This window comes from Rattus norvegicus, chromosome 18, assembly GCF_021556685.1.
Source record: "Rattus norvegicus strain SHRSP/BbbUtx chromosome 18, alternate assembly SHRSP_T2T, whole genome shotgun sequence".
NCBI lineage: Eukaryota > Metazoa > Chordata > Mammalia > Rodentia > Muridae > Rattus > Rattus norvegicus.
This window is the reverse complement of record NC_141551.1, coordinates 25,604,815-25,625,305: the sequence shown is the minus strand read 5'-3', so window position 1 is coordinate 25,625,305 and position 20,491 is coordinate 25,604,815. Positions and strand designations below refer to the sequence as shown.

The following is a 20,491-nucleotide window of genomic DNA, read 5'->3' as shown; positions in this document are numbered from 1 at the left end:
CCTTGTTTGCCCAGAGAACACCATGGAGTGTCCTTCTCTGTGAGTGGAGTAGCTCTCGGTAAAACGCAGCGTTGTGTTTATTCTGGGTGTAGGGGTCAGGCTCCTTCCGAAGCTGAGCTGAATTACTTGAGGACTGCGAAATCCCTGGAGATGTACGGCGTTGACCTCCATCCTGTCTATGTGAGTAACGTTTAATTAAAACAAAATATTGTAAGCGGATGACATTTTTGTTAAAAAGTCAGAGAAACTCCCTGAGGGAAGCTGCGGCCCTCCTGTCTAGCAAGCAGAGGATGACACCGCCTCCCGTGGTTTCAAACTGAAAGCAGCCCTTATGCAGAGCAAACCCTAATGAGTTCTGCATAAAAGTCAGCGATTATATTTCCAAGTGTTGAAAACAATCAACTGGGCTTGCAAACACAGTCTGGATAACAGTTCCAAAGGGCTCAGCTAAATGTCAAAACGGTTTAAAAACCAGTCTGTAATTGACGCCATTAGAAAATGGAAGAAATTTCTAAAAATAGATTTTTTTTTGTTATGGCTGAAAAAATAAGGTTTTTGCCAGGTAAAGTAGGTGTTGGGCAGCGGTCCTGGCTGGTGGATGGAGTTGAGCGGATAGTGTTCTGTTGACAGGAGAGCGGTCGCTAGTGGTTGGCTGTTTTCTTCAATAGCCTGGAAACCTGCCAGGTGTTGTCGGTGAGCGTCCATCAAATCCTTCCCAAATATCCTAGAGCCAGGTCCTACCCTCTCCAGCATTTCTCTGAGTATCTCTTTCATATTTGCACCCCTGCATTTATTTTATAGCATGTCTTTGGCTCATTAGTAGTTTCTAAAACAAGAAACCTATTAATTCATGTTTCCTATTAATTCAGTCATTCAGGAGTTTGCTGTGTAGCCCAGACTGGCTCAAACTTTGCTTGTCTTTATGTGTGGGGTGCCCGGATTCCAGGCACCTGCCATTGTTCCTGGTTCCTAGTAATTTTTAGAGTTAGAAACATCCTTGAGTATGCATTCAGTGTGTCAGTGGAAGTTACAGACTTGGAGGAGGCAGAAGTTCTCCGGTATTAGATGCTGGTCTCGTTGGAGAATGAAACAATGCTTGGCTGCCTTAAGTGCGCCTGTGAGGTCTGGGTGGCAGAGTTCTGAAATCTTAGCACTCTGGTCCCAGGTCGAGGCAGGGCCGTCTCATTTGAGACCAGCCTGGAAAGGCAACGGAGAGAGGAAGGACATACCAGAGAGAGGAATCTTTAAAACTTCGAGAAGTTGTTGTTGTCTCCCTTGCTGGCCAGGTCAATCCTGGTAGGTTTTGAGGTGTTTAAAAGATACACCTCCTGGGAAATGTATAGAGGCTCCTGCATTGTGCTTGTGGAAAATTCTGCAATGTTTATCTTGATTCATATTCAACTTTTCCAGTTTGGGAGGGTGGTGGTGAGAACCTCTGGGAAATGACCCGGGTGTGTTGGGTCTTCCTTCCCTCCGAGGATGAGTTTCTGGAGACAGAGGTTGGATTTCTCTGGAGCAGTCGTCTTCTGCTTGCAGGAAGCAAGTGTTTCAGCGGACAGCTCCGTGCATGTTCTTGGTATCCACTTGGCCTGCGGCTCTGCCATCCCAGGGTCCTGTCTTACTATTTGAGATTTACTGTTGCCTGGAAGAGAAGGTTCTCCGGGGTTTATGAGAAGACGTTGCTCTTCTCAATTTTTGAGAAGCCTCAAAGTTACTAGTGGAAGTAGGAGGGGCCATGATAGATGTCAGGAACTCAAAGCCTCTGTCTGCAGGCAGCTGCCTAAAATTTCTCCTGGTCAAAGCTGGGCCTCACAGCTTTATCCACACCTGAGAGCAAAACCAAGACAAACGTCCCTTGACAGAAGCCTGCAGGTCTCAGGTTGTGGCTACAGGATTCTTTGAAGCCCAGGTATGTGTTTACACTCTGCCTCCTTCACTGGATGGTCTGAGGTAACCGATTTGGTGGCTCATCCTCATCTGGATTTTAAGCTGCATGGTGATTCCACCTAGGTTTAAGGACCCGTGCATAAGCAGGGTTGGACTGTGTGTCAGTAACTGCTCCTTTTTATGAACGGAAGTCACAAGTATAGATTCAACGCTAGGAAACCTACTCGGGAATTGGGGGGGAAAGAACGTCAAGTTAATTACTATTGAAGGTTAGATAGTGTTTTGTTTATTTGATGTCTTTCAAAGCCTGAATCCAATATTACTCCAACAAATTACATCTGTACGGCCAATGAAAGTTTTCACCAAGAGGTTCTTTATGAATAAGGGAACGGTTTTAGGAATATATGTTTTGTTTGTTTGTTTGTTTGTTTGTTTTTTCAGGGAGAAAATAAGTCCGAGTATTTCTTAGGATTGACTCCAGTGGGTGTTGTCGTCTATAAGAATAAAAAGCAAGTGGGGAAGTATTTCTGGTAGGTATAACTTGGGGACAGCATCAGTGTTAAAGTGTGTGCTTGTATCCACTGGGCTTTGGGGGGCTTGCAACTTGTGTCTTTTCAGTAGTGAGTTGAAAGGCATATGAAATTGATTGTAAGTTTATGTAACTTCTTTGTAACGTTCAGTTGTTGTTCTGGGCTCCTAGTTTATGGAACTCCGTAGTAGGATTTCCCACCCACTCTCTCCCCGTGTGCTGCTGGACCATGTATCCAGGACTAACTGGTGTTTTAGCTCTAAGAGCAGGAGTGGAGGGATTGGGAAGGCCCTGTGTATGTCTGGAAGGTACCTCTAGGCCTGGGGACTCCGAGCTTGTTTGTGCGTTAGTGAAGAAACAGGACGTAAGGAGGATGCCCAGAGTCGAGGATGTCCAGGGATGCCCTGCAGCGTCCGCCACAGTAGAAAAGAGCCTGCATTTCTCAAGCCTTTTCTGCTGGATGCCTCTATGAATTTCTGAAAAACGTCGAGCCCTGGAAACAGCAAGCACGACACTATCTGCTTTGTCTTTCAGGCCTCGGATTACCAAGGTGCACTTCAAGGAAACCCAGTTTGAACTCAGAGTCTTGGGAAAAGACGTAAGTTTCTGTGGGCATCTAGCTGCTCTGTGAGAGGAGAGGATGCTGTCTGATCATTAGTCACTTAAGAGATACGTGGAGTGAAGCTACCATGCTTTCTTCAACTGTGGCCTTGCAGAACAAGGTTGATTATGTCACACACACATTTCTTCAGAGGGGGAAGAGGAATGGTGCCGGGGAAATGCCATTTCAGTTTTAGCAAATGAAAGCAAACCTTTCCAGGCAGAGGAGAGAACAGGGTGATCTGGGTTATATCTCAAAGTTGCTTTTCACTCCTGCCTGTGAAGGTGGGATTCATGTAATCTGAAAGGCATAGGCTGTGCGAAACTGCAGAAACGCATCTTCATTTTGCTCTGAAGTAAACAGAACAACCCACTGGGGATCAGATGGTCGTAGCCTTGCTGGGTGTGATAGACGAACTGAATGGAAATTCTGGATGCTTCCAAGGGAGACCAGAAGCCAAGGGGTGGGGCCTGCTGAGCTCATGGCGCTGTGGCAGTGTTTGGGTGGCAGGTACAACGTGTGGCTCTGCCTGTGTTTTCACACCTTCACAGGTAGCTTGTAGAAGCTGGTCCATGATGGCAAGGTGTGAGAGATTCCATTTGATCTGCCTGTGAAGATAACACTGCCTTTGTGTTGTTGGCGCAACCCATGAAGGATAAATGGGTGGAAAGAAGAGGGTGGAGGAGCCCCTCCTCTGTCTCTTTTTTTTTTCCTTTTCTTTTTTTCGGAGCTGGGGACCGAACCCAGGGCCTTCCGCTTGCTAGGCAAGCGCTCTACCACTGAGCTAAATCCCCAACCCCCCTCTGTCTCTTTTTATTGTGACTTCATGCGAGTAAAACAGAGAATGGAATTGAACTGACTTCTTTTATGTGTCTCATAAATTCATTTTAAACAGGATCTTGGTATGTTTTCTTGTCTGGCCTCTTGCTGTGTAGCCCAGGGTAGCCTTAAATTCACAGCAGTCCTCCTGCCTCAGCCTCCAGGTGCTGGGATGACAGGTTTGTGCTACCACGGCAAGCTTTGAATTGACCTTGTTTCAGTGCTAGAGAGATTTTAGGTTTAAACCAGTGCTTTTATGACCACACATGGAGCTGTTAGCACCGTGTGGCAGCCCCAAGGGTTGGGGACACAGTTTTTAACAGAGCATCTCACATCTACAGAATCCTCCTTAGCGTTTGTTAAGTGGCTAATGAACTGATCTTTGAGGTGAACTGCAAAGTTAAAAACTCTAATACAATCTGTTCTTCCTCAAGGGTGGTGGTTCTCAGCCTTCCTAGGGCTGCTACCCTTTAATGTGGTTTCTTAAGCTGTGGTGACCCCCTCCCCCAATTATAAAATTATTTTTGTTCCTATTTCATAACTGCAATTTTACTACTGTTGTGAATTGTAGTGTCTGTGTCTTCCAATGGTCTTAGTCAACCCTTATAAAAGGGTCATTCCATCCCTAAAGGGGTCATGACCCACACAGGTGAGAATCACCGCTCTAGGGTGCCCCCTACCCCAAAGATTTAGTTGATGAAATTAGAATTGGGTTTTGAGGTGAATTTGAACTTGTGAGATTACCAGATCTTCAGACAGTGGCAGGTCTGAAGTCACGTACAACTATAAATTAATTGTATAGTTTCTTTTTTTTTTGGCGGGGGCTTGGAAATTCATTTTGTTTTTAATGTCTAATTCGATATGTCGGTCTTAAAAGATACGCTAATGTATGAGTAGATTAAAGTCATTTGAGAAGTAGAGACGCTAGTTAGTGGGATTTTGTAGTTTTCTCCCTGTCTTGCCATGGGGTTCATAGGACTTAATGCAAAGAACCCCATGTACCAAATGCAGGCTAGAAGAAGGGACCCCCACCCCGGGTGCTATTCCTGCTATTCCAAGCATCCTTCCCCTTAGGCCTCAATGATTTTTATGAGTCCCTCTTTTCTTTTTTGTTTTTGAGCTATGTGTACGTTATTACTGTGGACCTTTAAAATTTCTTCCGTTGTCTCAGAAGAACTTGCTAATGTTGCCAGCATCTTGAACATTCAGCTTCTTATGTGTCTTCATCACTAGCCAAAACTGAGGACAGCAGGGTTGACATCCTCGTGTCTTACCCAGCTCAGCCTCTGTAATACATCTCCAGATAGCAGCTGGTTTCCTAGGCATTTATATACTCAGCCTATGTCCTCCCTAGAGGTAGAATTCATGTTGGGAGGGGCCTGAGTCATTATGTTCCCGTGTCCCCACCGTCCGGGGTCCTTGAAGCCTGTAGGAGTCAGTGACTTTTGTGTAAGGTGCCAAAGCTGGCCAGTTACTGCAGAGCCTTTCTCTGTATAGCCCAGGCTGTGACCTTAAACTCCTTATTGCCCCCTTTATCCCGTCTGATGGGATTACAGGCACGCCTCATCCTAAATTTGTTATTAAATAGGCATATTAATTTAAGCAAAACATTCTATTTCCTGAGTATTCTTGCTTACAGGGCTTTTTCCCCCCCTTTTCTCCACCAGAGCTCCTCTCTGTGAGGCAGTGATTTGCATAATGGTAGAATTAAGTTGATTATTATGGGGGCCTAGCTGTAATCACAGATTGAATTAAAAAGCCCGTTAAAACCCATCACCTGGAACAGTAATCTCATTCAGCTTGAAAAATGGCTGAAACGCTTAGTCTGCTGGTTTTCTGGTCGGCTGGTCTGGTTAGAGGCTTAACTCTGAGAGCTTAGTGCTTTGAGGCCAAGTTCAGAGGCTTTCGGGCATTGTATACACTTCAAAGTGCCCTGTGGTTTAAACTGCACCTCACAGAAAATGCAAACTCCGAGTAAAGGTTTTGCATAAGAATGGGAGAAGATACAGAAAATACAGCACGGAGGAGAAAGTCGGAATTTTCTATTATCCTAAAAATTAGAGGAGATGATTTTTAATATTTTGGTATGATTGCTTATAAATTTTCCTGCTCCATTAGTGTGAATGTGGTATGTGTTTATATGTGCATATGCACACATGATCCTCAGCATGATGGCATACATCTTTCTGTGTTCTGCGGCCCAGTCTGGCCTTGGAATTACAAGTCTTCTCGCCTCTGCCTCCGGAGTGCTGAAACTGTAGGCAAGACACTGTGTTCAGTGCGTGTGGGCGTTTGTACTCAGTATTGTGTCATACACATGTCCCTTCTTCTGATATTCATATATATGTGCCTGCTTGGTTTACTGTTTCTTAGTGCAAATGTGCACTTTCTATTACACTTTCTGACTGCTTTTGCTTTGTGTGTTTTATTTTTAATTACATATTTGGGAATGGCTGTGTGCGGGTAGGTGTACATGTGAGCACACATGACAGCACTGGGTTTCTCCAGCACTGGGGTTACAGGAGCTGTGCAGGACACGGATGATCAGACCTGAGCTCAAGGCAACGGAACAGAGCCTTCTCTCTAGCTTCCCTTCCCTTCCTTTCCTCCTCTCTCTCCCTTCTCTCTCTCTCTCTCTCTCTCTCTCTTTCTTTCTTTCTTTTTTGAGGCAGCTTCTCAATCTGTAGCTCAGTTGGCCTCAGACTCCTTCTAGCATTCCCACTTGAGCTTCTGAGTGCTGGGATTGCAGACATGAGCCCCACACCCAACAGCCGTGAATTCTGAATATAATTCTCATGAATTGTATAGCTCAACAATTACATATAAGTATATATATGAAGTGGCTAATGTGCTTCTGTTATTTCTGTTTCCCGTTTGACCACATTGGTCAGAATGTCTGCAAGTGTTAACTGGTCTGGGAATGTAAGCCCTCTGTGGGACTGGGAGTACTTGTGTCTCTAACCATCCATCGCCTGTCCATCCCTGCAGGCGGGAGGTGACAGTGTTTTGCCCAGCCGAAGTACTGAGGAGCTCTAACTCTGCACTTAACCACCAGGGTATTTTGGATGTGGGGAGACAGACAGAAGAGTCCCGGGTACTTAAGAGCCTTTGCCTTGAGAGGCAGGAGAGCCAGAGCCCTCCTGTGCATGGCTTGAGTTTGAGTTTTTTTTTCCAGGCATCTCGCCAGAGATATTGAATAAAGACTAGACTGTGTGAGTTTATAGTTCAGGACCAGAATCATTGTAATATAAGAACTTGAGAATCATTCACATATCCCAGGATGCTAGTTTTGATAGAAGTTGGGAAAGGAGTCAGAATCAGTTTTCTCAGCTCTGGCGGCACTGAGAGGGTACGATTCCAAACACCTAGCCTGTAACCTGACAGAGAGGAGCTGTATTTGTGGGTCACGAGAAAGAGAGAGTGAGTGACACGAGAAGCCCTTCATACACTCTGATACTTAGCTCGGCTAAGCTTAGTGTCATAGGATGTAAGACCAAAAGGTTCCTGGCAGCCCAATCAGGAGTAATTAAGCCAACTGGCAGAGCTTGGGAGAGCTTTAGGGAGCATTTGCAGAAAGTGATGGTAGCCAGGGGTGGTCACTGCTGGCCAACCCAGGAGGTTGGCTTACATACATGGGGTTCTTCCGCATAATGAATGTGCATCACTACTGCATAGTTACTGTGGATCCTCTCATTTTGTTGCTTGACCCGATAATGTCATCCTCCATGCTCCATGCCTCCCCCCTGTCACAGACTTTGTCAGCTCCCTTCGGTCTGGGATGTTTGCCTAGCATTTCTTTCTTTTATGGCATGGACGTTTTAAACACCCTCCTCCCCTCCTGTCACCAGGCAGAGCCCTCTCATGCTTCTCTGCTGATTTGTGGTGAGCGTATGTTTCGCATTCCCAGCTCCATAGTCACACTGGCGAGGTCGTGTCTGTCTCGGCGTTTCACATCTGGAGACGCATAGTGGCCATCTGCTGGCCCTTCTTGCCTGTTGCATTCGATCTGCTGGCCATGATGTCATTTAATTTCTCCAATGTATAGTTCCTGTTGTGGGTAACCCCGCCCCCAAGCTAGGAGGTAAGTTTTCCGTGGGGAGACATGGTAAATCACTGCAAGCACTTCTCTGCCTGTCAGAGTTCTCCTGTAGTCAGCATTCACCCAACATTTTTATCTCAGCCGGTCTTTCACGGTAAGGCCAGAGAATGCTGGGTTTTGGATTCACTCACGTCCTCCACCTTGAGTTTCAGACCTCAGCAGGCCACTGTATGAAGAGCTCTACCCTCTCTCTCTTTCATTATACAACGGTTTTTGACATGGCCTTACTAATCTTTTTCCCCTCAGTGACTCATGCTACATTCCTGCACCTGGAGGTTTGGATGCCCAAGAATTCCTAGGTTTGATTAGTAAGCTTTTCCCCAAGCTTGACATCTGTCCCATCATTATTGTGGTACTCTTTCCTTTAGAGAGCACCATGATATTTATGCATCTTGTGTCTGTTTTGGCCCCAGTTTTGGTTCAGCCACATCTTGAAGATCTTTGGTTCCTTCTAGTGGGAAATGATTCAGATCTTGGAGAAATGGGTGACTGTTAGTCTTTGGTGACCTTTCTGCTGCCTGAGCTTTTCGGTGGCCAGAATCTTTGCATGCATCTACACAAACACTGCCCCAGATACACATACATGACCTAGGAGTGTATACATATGTACATGTGCATTTAAGTGTGAGGCGTACTTGGGTACAGTTTAGAAGTGACGAGCTTGCATCACTTTCTTTCCGCCCTCATCTCACGTTTTAAGCCCTTTGACCTCGAGGACCTCCGCTCCCGGTATCTGCGCATGTAGTCATTTGCTTAGCCCTAAATTACGCATCCGTGTTAGAGTTGTGTTGGTCAGAACACTGAATTTGCAGCCTTTTCACCCACATGTGAGGACCTAAACTGTCTCGGTTCACAGTTTACTTGGCCCGCCCTCCGTCCCTCTTTCCTCTCTTCCTGCCTCATTGTTGTGGTTGTATATACCCTCACAATCTAATTAGGTTTATTTATTTCCAGTTACGGTTCCTTCTGCCTCACATTCTTGCTTGTTTAAGTCTAGGGTTTAAATACGTAGAAGATTAACCTTCTCAAGGTTGAAACTGTGCATAAAGATACGCTCAGAGCAGCATCCTGAAATCCCATACTCTCTGGGCTTTCTCGCCTTTTCTTGAAGCTACTGAATTTTACTGCTTCCTAGATTTTTTTTTATTTGTAAAGAAAAGGTAGGTGTGTGTGTGTGTGTGTGTGTGTGTGTGTGTGTGTGTGTCTGCACGTCATTCTTTCTTAACCTGAAGGTTGCAGAGTGTAAAGGTATTTGTACTTTTCTCCTTATTTTTGTTCCAGAAATAACTCTGTTGTTGAAATATTCAATATCAATCCTGGGCTTCTACCCCGCCTTTGATCGTTTAGTTCCCAGAGAAAAGACACACACGACCTTTATATTTACAATGTCCTTATTCTGCACAAGAGCTGGGCAGTTCTGTGCTATTATGTCTATTTCCCAGCCAGTAACCCCATTAGATAATTTGCCATGTTTTGTCTGGGCTGCTCTTAACTCCAATTAGCTGATCCACATGGCTGTTATTTTAAGATTCTTACTCCATGACACTTTCTCCTCTCTCCACCTTCTTCTTCACCTCTCGTGGGTCTTCTCTGACCTGGAACTGGCCTGGGAACCTTAAACCCCACCTATGTCTCTCCTGCCCAGCTATTGGCTGTCAGTATCTTTATTTACTAATCAGAAATGACTTGGGACAAGGTCACACTACCTCACTTGGGTCAACCAGGTCTTAGGGGCCTGCACTTGGCATCACAATACATAGCAGCAGGTCAAACCTCGGCATAACTCTGTGTCCGTCCATCAGGAACTTTCTAGTTTTATATTTAACCATTTCTTTCCAGATGCTGGGGTGGAACCCAGGCCTTGTATCTACTCCTGAGCCTCGCCTTCTGCTCACTCTCATAAGCGTCAGTGGGTGTGGTCCCATGGTATGGTTACCCCATTGCTTGTGCTTGAGTGTCAGGTATTTTTTTTAAATATTTTATGTCCCTTCGATGAGTAACTGTCCATCAGTGTGTGTGGAGTGGCCGTGTGGCATCAGGTCTTTGGAGTAAGTTGTTCAGTCAAAGGGTAAGCGCACAAGCAGGCTTTTTGCTTGACATTTCTTTTTTTTTTTTTTTTTTTTTTTTTGGTTCTTTTTTTCCGAGCTGGGGACCGAACCCAGGGCCTTGCGCTTCCTAGGCAAGCGCTCTACCACTGAGCTAAATCCCTAACCCCTTGACATTTCTATATATTCCTCCTCGACTCCAGACTCTCACAGTCGTTCATTTCTACACACAGTATGAGGTGCCTGAAGAGACCTAGAATATAGATGATCAAGTGTGGCCTTCTTAGCAATATTTGGGCCCCGATGCTTGTAACATTTTTGTTCCAGTCTCTTATAATTAATGATGGATTTCTAGGCTCGTGGTTAGGTGGTGTGGCTTAAGTTCATGGCTACCACTGGCTAATGTTGGACAGTTTGTTGTTACGGTTTCACCCATGTCCCATGCCTGTGGTGGGCGACGGGATGGGGATGGTGGTGGTAGAGTGGGGGATGGTAGCATCTATTTGTAGACACCTTAAGAGACTGAAACGACCTAGTCCAAGGCTGGTATGAGAAGCCCTGTCTGTGCTTCTCACCTGAGCTGTGTTGTGGCCCCTGACGTGGCCTTCTGTGATATCACCTTGTGTCTGCCACCCTTGCCTCTGGCTAGCTTGTGCTCCTGCTGGAGGGAAGCCTGTATCTTTCAGCCCATGGTTCTTTCTTCCTCTGCTTTATTTGTTGCTTGTTTTGTTGACTTTCTCCATAATCAGAATAGATTAAACCACTTTTTCCCAAAAGGAGCAACATTTTTAGAGTGAAGATTATCAACTACCGTTAAATGTAAATAAATGGAGTTAACCCATTAAAAACTCACTGTATCTTACCTGATGTCTACGCCTTCACTTCAGCAAATGCAATAGTGTCATTAGACTGTTTCCTAATACCAGCTCCCAGCACGTTACCCACTCAGCCAGCTCCACGCCCATGCTTTAGTGCTTTGGCTGCAGAGGTCAACCAGGGTCGCAGAGTTTAACCCTGTCTCAAAAAACAACTGCCGTTGGGGATTTAGCTCAGTGGTAGGGCGCTTGCCTAGCAAGCGCAAGGTCCTGGGTTCGGTCCCCAGCTCTGAAAAAAAGAAAAGAAAAAAAAAGCAATACAAACTTTGGGTTGGGGATTTAGCTCAGTGATAGAGCGCTTGCCTAGGAAGCGCAAGGCCCTGGGTTCGGTCCCCAGCTCGGAAAAAAAGAACCAAAAAAAAAAAAAAAACAAAAAAAAAAACAAAAACAAAACAAAACAAAAAAAAAAAAAACAACTGCCACCACCACCAAAAACCCGAGCCAAACAGCTATGCTGCATATATTTCAAAGGTATTTATAATTAATGTGAGCACATGTGCACACTATAGATGATGCACATACGCTGAGAAGTGTTTGTGTTTTCTATCCTTTCAAACGGGAGTACTTAAAGTACCCTTTCTTAAGACACAGTTCTTTGTCCAAAATAATTAGGCAAACCTCCTAGTTCCTTGTCTAGTGGATCTTGACAGTGCACATTAAGCTGCGAGTGATTACCCAGCATGCCCCATACTTATGCCAATGGCCTAAGGCACTCCTGTTGGGCCTTATCCTTTGGGGGCAGTATGGTACACAAAGACACAGCTTGGCTTGAAAGGACAGGTGAGATGCACCCAGAACTTCAACATTTCTCTCTGCCTCCCCTTTTCAAGGAATAACAAAAGTGGCATTTAAAAAAAATCAGGTTTGGACTTGGCAAGCATTGAAGGACGATGAAAATCATTAGAGCAAACATCACGCCTGTGTCTCCTGCACGCTGGCACAGTCCAATGTTTTAAAACAGCAGCCATTCGGTCTCAGCTCTTTGAAAGGATGAACTTCCCTCCCATACTTAAAAGTCTGTGTGTCTGGTTTGAGTTTCCAACCAAAGAACGCCTGCCGTTCGCAACATCACTGCTTGCCTTTGTTCTATCAGAGTCAAGAAGGAAGTTACCTCGCTTGTTGGTTAACGAGCTTTTTATCCCGTTTGTTTCTCCCATCATGCCTGAAGCAAGTTTAAAAGTACAATAGACTGGGCTGGAGAGATGGCTCAGTGGTTAGGAGCACTGGATGCTCTTCCAGAGGACCTGAGTTCAAATCCCAGCAACCATGTGGTGGGTTACAACCATTTATATGGCGATCTGGTGCCGCCTTCTGACCTGCAGGCATACATGCAGCAGAACACTCATACATTAAATTAAAAATTTAAAGTAAAATACTTATATAAATCTGGTTTAGATTGAGTGCAAAAATATGTATAGTTCAAACTTAACATTTCTCTTGAGCCTCTCCTGCTCCTTGGTGAGGCCTTGGTAGGAAGCCTCTCTGCCATAGTCTTCAGGTATTTTCACAACAACTATGGCTTACCATCCTTAGAAACACTCATCTCTTTTGCTCTCCAGTGGCCTATACAGTGTATCCTTTTAAAATCACATTTATTTAACATTGATTTCTGTATGCGAGTGCTTGTGTATGTGTGGGAGCACATGTGTGTAAGAGCACACATGTGGAGATCAGAGGAAAACCTGTGCAAGTTCGTTTTCTCTTTCCATCGTGTGAGTCCCAGGATTGGAGTCAGGTCATTGACAGTTTACCCTCTGAGTGATCTTACTGACCCCGTGTGCTTGAGTGGCTTCCAGTGACCTTGGATGTGGGAATTGTTTAATAAGAATGTGCTTGTTCCCATAACTCCTGGGGGCTGAGGAATGACAGGACACGCATCTGTGGTTGCATTTCCACAGAAACAAAGAGAAGATGGTTGACTTTGACAAAGACACTTGTGTCAAGAAGCACAGGCTTGAGAGACACTGAAAATGGAGTGGACGCCCTAGTGGCTGTGCCTTTTCAATGTGAACCACTTCAGTAGTGATCCTGTCAGCAGTGACAACACACAGAGCAGAAGCCAGCAAAGTAGCTGTGTGAGTACACACACACACACACACACACACACACACACACACACACACACACACAGAGACAGAGACAGAGAGAGACAGACAGATAGACACACACATGCTTGTGCTTGCATGCACTCATGCACACGTGTACACACACGCTTGCACGCACTCATGCACATGTGTCCACATGCGCACACATACTTACACACCCATCCTGAAGCTCACCAAGAGAGACATCCAGCAACAAAGAGCAGAAACACCTAGAAGATGAAAGGTGCTTGGTTGGGAATTTGTGGCTCTAATAACACAGGTGCTCAGTTCTCCCCGATAATGCAAAGATGTGCCTCAACTTGATGCTCCTCAGAGACCCCAAGGACAGAGGCACCCACACTCTATCTTAGCTGCAAGGGACTTAAGCTTGGCTAACTTACCAACTGAGAGGAACAGACCCAGACCACAGCTCTGCTTGTGGCAGCATGAACAGCTGAAGTGCTCGAGCCGTTCGGGTGACTCAGCACGCTCGGGATGCTGGGGGAGGGAGGGTGCATTAGCTGTACTCACACAGGCTTTCTTCAGTCAAGCTTCTGAGTGGAAATGTGTGAGTGGCCATGTCTGTCCTGAAATGGTCCAGAAATGCCTTGTTGGCTCCTTCGTGCCAGCCGTTCATGACTGAAGGACCCCGAATTTACTCCGCATACCCAGCTCTGGTTTCAGTAACATTAATCTTCCTGTGGTATTTGAGTCATTCCATCAGTAATGCAGAAGAAAGCAGGCAGCTTGCTGGAAGCCTTCTGTAAGCAGGGAATGGGTTCATACTTGCATCTGTTCGTGGCAGAGGTAATTAGGGGGGCCGCGGGAGCCACCTCAATCCTCTAGTATGTGTGTGCCCAAGAAATGAGAGAGCCCAAATTCCAGTTGCATTTGAAGTACCTTTTATCATTGCACGAGTGATGATAGATTGAAATGTATGTTAAGAATTTAGACATCCCTTGACATCTTTCAATAAGACACAGGCATGGGAAGGATAAAGTGAAAGCAATCCAAGGAAAGTTTAAGATTAGGAGGAAATCGAATTTATTTCCAAGACTGAGTACCTTTGGAAATTTGGGTTCCGTGTGATTAAAGTTTCTGAAACTTTGACCTGGGTACACGAGGAATGCTTTTCTGAAGTGTGTGTTAGAGACTTGCTCTCCGGTTCTGTTTCCAGCGGGTGGTGAGACCGTGTTCGCCGCCATGCCTGATGCTCCCGCCATTGAGACGCACAGGGAGATGGCCTGTCCCCGTGTGTGGCAGCCTGTCCTGCTTTCCTCTTTTCCTTAGTGACTTACCCCTGGAGATTTCATCACAGGCAAACTCATCAATGGATGACAGACTGAGATACTGTAGTGGTGGCAGGATCTGGAGATGGGGAACTGGGGACCATGGCGCAGGGAGTGATTGAATTGTTAATCGTGAATCTATCCACCTTGCGTTCCCTGTGCAGAGTGTGTGTGTGTGTGTGTGTGTGTGTGTGTGTGTGTGTGTGTGTGTGTGTGTGTGTGTGTGAAGAGAAGTGGAAGAGAGCCTGCTCTGTAAGCCCTACCATCTCTTCACGGGAGCCTGCGCTCTCTTACCTGCTGCAGTCTCTGCTTTTCTTCAGCCTTAGGTTCTTCTGCTGTTGAGGAAAAAGATGTCCTAAATTCAGCGAATTTCTTTCTCATTTCTAACTTTAAGACGCTACGTCTTACACAAAAGTTATCAGATAGTCTCCTGTGGAAAGCAGTAGCTGTCTTTGAAACCCACTTGACCTTCCTGTGTCTCTTGCGATGTCTCTCCCCAGCCTCTGACACCTTGTCTCCTGGCTCCCCTTCCTCTGCTCTGGCCATCTATGTGTTCTCAGGGGACAGTGCTGTGTGAGAAGCTGTGGCCTCACTTTTGAGTGGGGCACCTTTGTACTTCCTGGCTTGCACAGCATTCTGTGAGCATTTTAACCTAAGATCTTGTCCTGACCCTACTGCCCATTTTCTCCAGTTCCCCGGCTTGCTGCTTACCAATGGTAACACCCAAACAGAGTGCCTGAGACTCCCCAAAGTCCTTCCTTTACTTCATAAGGTTTTATATGGAGTTAGATTTGCTGTAAGGCAAACGATGGCATATTTCTGCCATGTCCCACATTTTACAAATACATTCCTGAGTTGGCAGAGTCATTCCAGTTGGGCTTTGGGAGGACTTCCTGTACGTATACAATGTCAGATTGCTTGTTAAAATGGTGGGCGGATATTCCAGTTACTCCTGTGCACGGCTGGTACTGTGTTTATGAGTCCATAGGAAACCCATTCGACAAGGGTCTCTGTGTTCGAGACTGGTCTTTGACTCTTAAGTGTGAAGCTAAATTATCAATGTATAACTTCATAGGGCTTATGGTGCTCATTCTGGTTTTGCTTTATTTTCTGTTTAGCCATTTAAAATAGCATTTCATACGCACAGAAAATAGAGTTACCTTTAATGTGTTTTTAGTTTCTTACATATCGAATAACCACAAGATTAAAATGGCAGTTAAAGATTTTTTTGTATACCTGTTCCACGACACGCTGAGTCTATCATAATTTAATTTTATCCACCTGATATTTTAGTGTGCTGGAGGCTGCCCCTCTCACTGGTTCTCCCTGAGACTCTCCTGACAGAGTTTAAGTGTGATTTCTCCCTCTCTGAAAGCCATAGGCATCACACTGTATATGTAGACATGTCCCCGCTTTATTAGGAGCTGAATTCCACAAGGTTTTTGTGTGCACAGGGGCTGCTTGTGATGGGCAGTTTTGTAGGGTTCTTGTGCCATTGCTTGGATTATCTCTAGTCAGGAAATGATACAGAGGAGATTAGAAAGGTAACTGCCTTGAGATTTAAATAGAAGTTACATTTCATAATTGCAGTCAATGGGAAGTGTTTTTGTTGTTGTTTTTAGGGTTTTATGGTGTAGCCTTGTCTGCCCTGGAACTTACTCTATATGCCAGGCTGGCCTCGAACTCACAGAGATCTGCCTGTGCCATCACTGCCTAGCACGGAAAGTAATTTTTAATTAACCTTCCCGAAACAGCCATCTTTCGGTGCCGATCTCTGTTACCTGAGTTTCTGTTCCCTAAGGGAGGGCTGCCATCTGAAGTGTCCCGACCAGTAATCGGTGACCTCTGCCTGTTTCTTGCAGTGTAATGAGACCTCGTTCTTTTTTGAAGCTCGGAGCAAAACTGCTTGCAAACACCTCTGGAAATGCAGTGTGGAGCACCATACATTTTTCAGGTACGTTAATGGGACATTTTGTTCTTTGTTAGGGGAAACGAAGATGGTGTTTGTCTTCATGGCAAGTATCCTGTTCTGTGAATGTAGAAATGCTTCCTTAACGTACACAGCCCCTCGGTCTCCTGATGGCGTTCATGCACGTCTGTGCACACATTGTGGGTGCATCCGTATGTGTGTGCATCAGATAGATCTTTGCTCACACCGCAAGAAAGAGTCAGGGATGATTTTTAGAAACTTTATGTAAAAACTACAGAATTACCTAGCGTCTGTATGACATGGATGGAAATCCGGGGTTCTGCTGTGAATGCCTTTGAGATATCTCAGTGCAGATGGGTAATCCTCCTGCCTCTGCAGGTGTGTACCTCCACACGCAGCTCTGTAGGTTTACTTTCCACATTATTACAGTTTTTTTTAACATTATTGTTTCGTGGCCTCGTGTTGTAAAGTTTAAATCAAAACAAAGGGACATCAGCTGATAAGACATTGTTTATTGACTCAAGATTGGCTTCTTCCTCGTATTCCCATATTCTCTCTATGTGGGACAGGACAGTTTCCTATGTATTAGGAATATCACAAAATGACTGCTAATCCTCCAGGCACACGCCTTTTATCCCAGAAAGGGTGGCAGAGGCATGATCTCTGAGCTCCAGGTCAGCCTGATCTGCTTAGTGAGTTCTAGGCCAGCGGGCTACATAGTGACCTTGTCCTTTGTACAGTTTGTATGTTAGGGGAGAGAAGTGACCCAGGAGCCTAAGACTTCCCCACATTCAGTGGCCCAGGATCTCTCCATACCAGTGTCTGTTCAGAGTGCCCTGACATGGAAAATGCTGGAATATTTTGTACAAAAAAGAGTGAACCAGCAGCGTCTAATGTGATTAGCTGCCATTCAGCCCTCACACGAGTACATTAGAATGGCAGAATCCCCAAGACAGTGTAAGACAGAACATGGGGAACTGCCAGTAACCTTTCCTGGAGACCAAGACTGGGTGTTTGATAGTCACGCGCCTGATATTCCAAAGTGAGCTGGGTTTCAAACTTACCTTAAAGTAACTGGTTGCAGTTCTTGACCTGGACACATGGCTGTAGTTCAGGGCGTTTGCTGTCTTCTAGAGCATTTCCAGAACTCAGTGTAAGGCAGCTTACAACCGGCTTCAGCTCCAGATCCAGGGTATTTGATGCCCTTCTCTGGTCTCCATGGGCACCTGCACTCACATGCACATACATGCAGGCACACACACACACGCACCCACACACACACACACACGCATAATTAAACATAAACTTTAAAATAATAACTGATTTTCTTCCTAGTATGTAGAATAAGGAAAATATTTGACTATCTAGTAAATAGTTTCCTGTATAGCTCTGTGTTCAAATATTGTATAAGTACTTGCATTCACAGGCCTTTGTTTTTTTGTTGTTGTTTTTTTTTTTAATTAACTAGGATGCCAGAAACAGAGTCAAATTCACTGTCAAGAAAACTCAGCAAGTTTGGGTCCATAAGTTATAAACACCGATACAGGTAAATGACATTTCCGCCCTTGGGGTTTGTGTATGTAAACAGGTTTTTAATTCAGTTACCTACATACAGGCATAATGAAATACGTGAGTCTCCCCTCCAGCAGTGCCAACGTGCTGTATAAATGAATATTTCCTGAGAGAAATGACCTTTCAGTTTTAAATGTATTTAACATCTCCATTAGCTATGTAAAGTTATGGGCTTTCAGAGCATAGCAGACTTTATAAATTTGGGATTTCATTTTGCTATAATTATCAATTGTTTCCAATCATATTCCGTGATTATAAAACAAATCAGATATTCTGGATTCTAACTGACCGGTTGTGATGTTAGAATATTCAGTTGATCCCATATTGAGCACCGGATAGTATTTATATCCTACATCAAAACATGTATTTGCCTTTTTCATACAGAACTTACATATGTATAAAACCTGCTTATAGCACTGTTCATTACACATTAACCTTATTGAATGTTATACCACATTGTTTCCTACTTAATATTGCCTCAGTCAGTCATCACTGTCTTCTGTGTTATTACCTTCACTGAGGAAATGGAGAGTCAGGGAAGCTAAGGGATTTTTCATAGTAACCTGGCTAGGAAGCTGGATCCACGACCCCGTGGCCTGTGCTTTCCGATTGTGAGGCAGGCCCCACCTGTGGAGTGAAAACTCTGACCACCGTGCATCTAGATGGTGAGCTCTGTAGTTTGAAAAAGCGTTCGTTTTGTTTGAGTCCCTTCTGTTCGGTGGAGAGCTGTGGTGTGTGAGGAAGGCCTCAGGGCTCCCGATACAGAAAGATTCAGCTCGAACCACTCGGCCATCAGAGATGAAGTATTACTTAGGCAGAAGAGCAGACCCCCAGGCCTGGTGAAGCCAAGCAGGTTGCAGAAATGCCACCAGGGGATGAGAAGCTACTCCATCTGCAGATAAGGGACATCAGTGAGTGAAGTGCTTGCACGGGAGATGTAAAAGGGAAGCTGGGTTTACAAGACTGCAGCGTGCCAGACCTTAATTCTCTTCTAATGACCCATCTGAAGTGTCAAATCTGAGACACAAAACAACCAGGAAGAATGATCCACAGTAGACATCCAGTGCTTCCTGTGAACATGGTATCCGGTAGGGCATTTACTCTCTTGATGACTAAAACAAGTATTATTTATTCAAGGAACTTCTGATTTTCGTATGAAGGTTTTTGTTGATGTGTAAATATTTAGCCTTTGGTTTTTCAGAGCTCCTCCTTAGACAAGAATATAATTTTGAGATATTTAAGAAGGTGGTACTTACTTTTATTCTGAGAAGAGTGGGTAGTAGCTAGTATTTATGCTGTTTTTCCAATCATGGTATTGGCACGGCTAGAGAGAACACACTTAAATCTGTCTCCTTGTTGGGGTTGGGGATTTAGCTCAGTGGTTAGAGCGCTGGCCTAGGAAGCGCAAGGCCCTGGGTTCGGTCCCCAGCTCCAAAAAAAAAAAAGAACCAAAAAAAAAAATCTGTCTCCTTGTCAACAGACTGCAGCCAATGTGAAGGCATCTGTCTTATTAGTGTTTAGATGATTGAAATTAACGTACACTGTAGGTAACTGGCTTCTGCAAATATAGCCATGCCTGCTTTCTAAAGTTTATTGAAATGCAAATATTATGGCTACTGGGAATCACTATTGGAAATTATTTTTATTGGATTTTGCATATTAAATATAATTTTTTTCAAGAAAGCAATTAAAGGTAACCTTTGCAGAATTGGGCTAAATGAGCTCTGATTTCGTGGCTAATGTCAGCTGCCCGTTAAATCTTAGTGAGACTCAAATCTATTCATCTGTGTGAAAGAGACACTCACTTCCGTGCCACCCGTGGGAGAGAGGCGTTTCATCTATCAGCCAGCGGTCAGGCAGGACAGGTCTCAGATTGCTGGGTGGTCACTCATGTAGGCTGTTTAGTGCAAGAGTTGGCAAACTAACATCCTTTTAACCAGTATCATGTGCCTACCTCTTTGTTAAAGTGATCTGGAGAGACCCTGAAATGGTTGTGGAGTACAATAGTCACCTCTCGCAGGCTCTGAGAGGGAGGCAAAAGAGCCATGTCCCAGGAGCTGCAGTGTGTGTGTGTGTGTGTGTGTGTGTGTGTTGTGTGTTGTGTGTGTGTGTGTGGTGTATGTGTGTGTGTGCGCACACGTGCCAGTATGCATTGTGTGCTGTGTGTGTATGCTGTGTGTATGCTGTGTGTATGTATGTGTGTGGTGTGTGTATGTGATATGTGTGTGCTGTATGTGTATGTGCTGTGTGTGTGTGTATGCTGTGTGTATGTGTGTGTGTGCTATGTGTGTATGCTATGTGTGTGTGTGCTATGTATGTGTGTGGTGTGTGGTGTGTATGTGTATGTGTGTATGCTTTGTGTGTGGTGCATATGTGTGGTGTGTGTATATATGTTGTGTGTGGTATGTGTAGTGTGTGTGTGCATGTGTGTGGTTCGTGTGTGGTGTGTGTATATGATATGTGTTTGTGGTGTGTGTGTGTGGTATATGTGTATGCTGTGTGTAAGTGTGTGTGTGTAGTGTGTGTGTGTGATACGTGTGCGTGTAGTGTGTGTGGTGTGTATATATGATCTGTGTGTGTGGTATGTGTATGCTGTGTGTGTGTGGTATATATATATGATCTGTGTGTGTGGTGTGGTGTGTGTGTGTGTAGTGTGTGTGGTGTGTATATATGATCTGTGTGTGTGGTGTGTGTGTATATGTGTATGTGTGTAGCATGTGTATGTGATGTGTGTGTATGTGGTATGTGTATGCTGTGTGTG

General features: G+C 44.8%; 1 protein-coding gene across 14 annotated transcripts in view; it reads left to right on the top strand.

The window, feature by feature from the left end:
• The window catches only part of Epb41l4a (erythrocyte membrane protein band 4.1 like 4A), a 209,261-nt gene that overhangs the window by 130,189 nt on the left and 58,581 nt on the right, over positions 1-20,491 (top strand). For all 14 annotated transcript variants that reach the window (NM_001437516.1, NM_001437515.1, NM_001437517.1 and 11 more), the window contains 5 exons: positions 93-180; positions 2,329-2,417; positions 2,951-3,014; positions 16,091-16,182; positions 17,627-17,704. In NM_001437516.1, the coding sequence (NP_001424445.1) occupies positions 93-180; positions 2,329-2,417; positions 2,951-3,014; positions 16,091-16,182; positions 17,627-17,704 (411 nt within the window). The remainder of the gene's footprint in view (positions 1-92; positions 181-2,328; positions 2,418-2,950; positions 3,015-16,090; positions 16,183-17,626; positions 17,705-20,491) is intronic.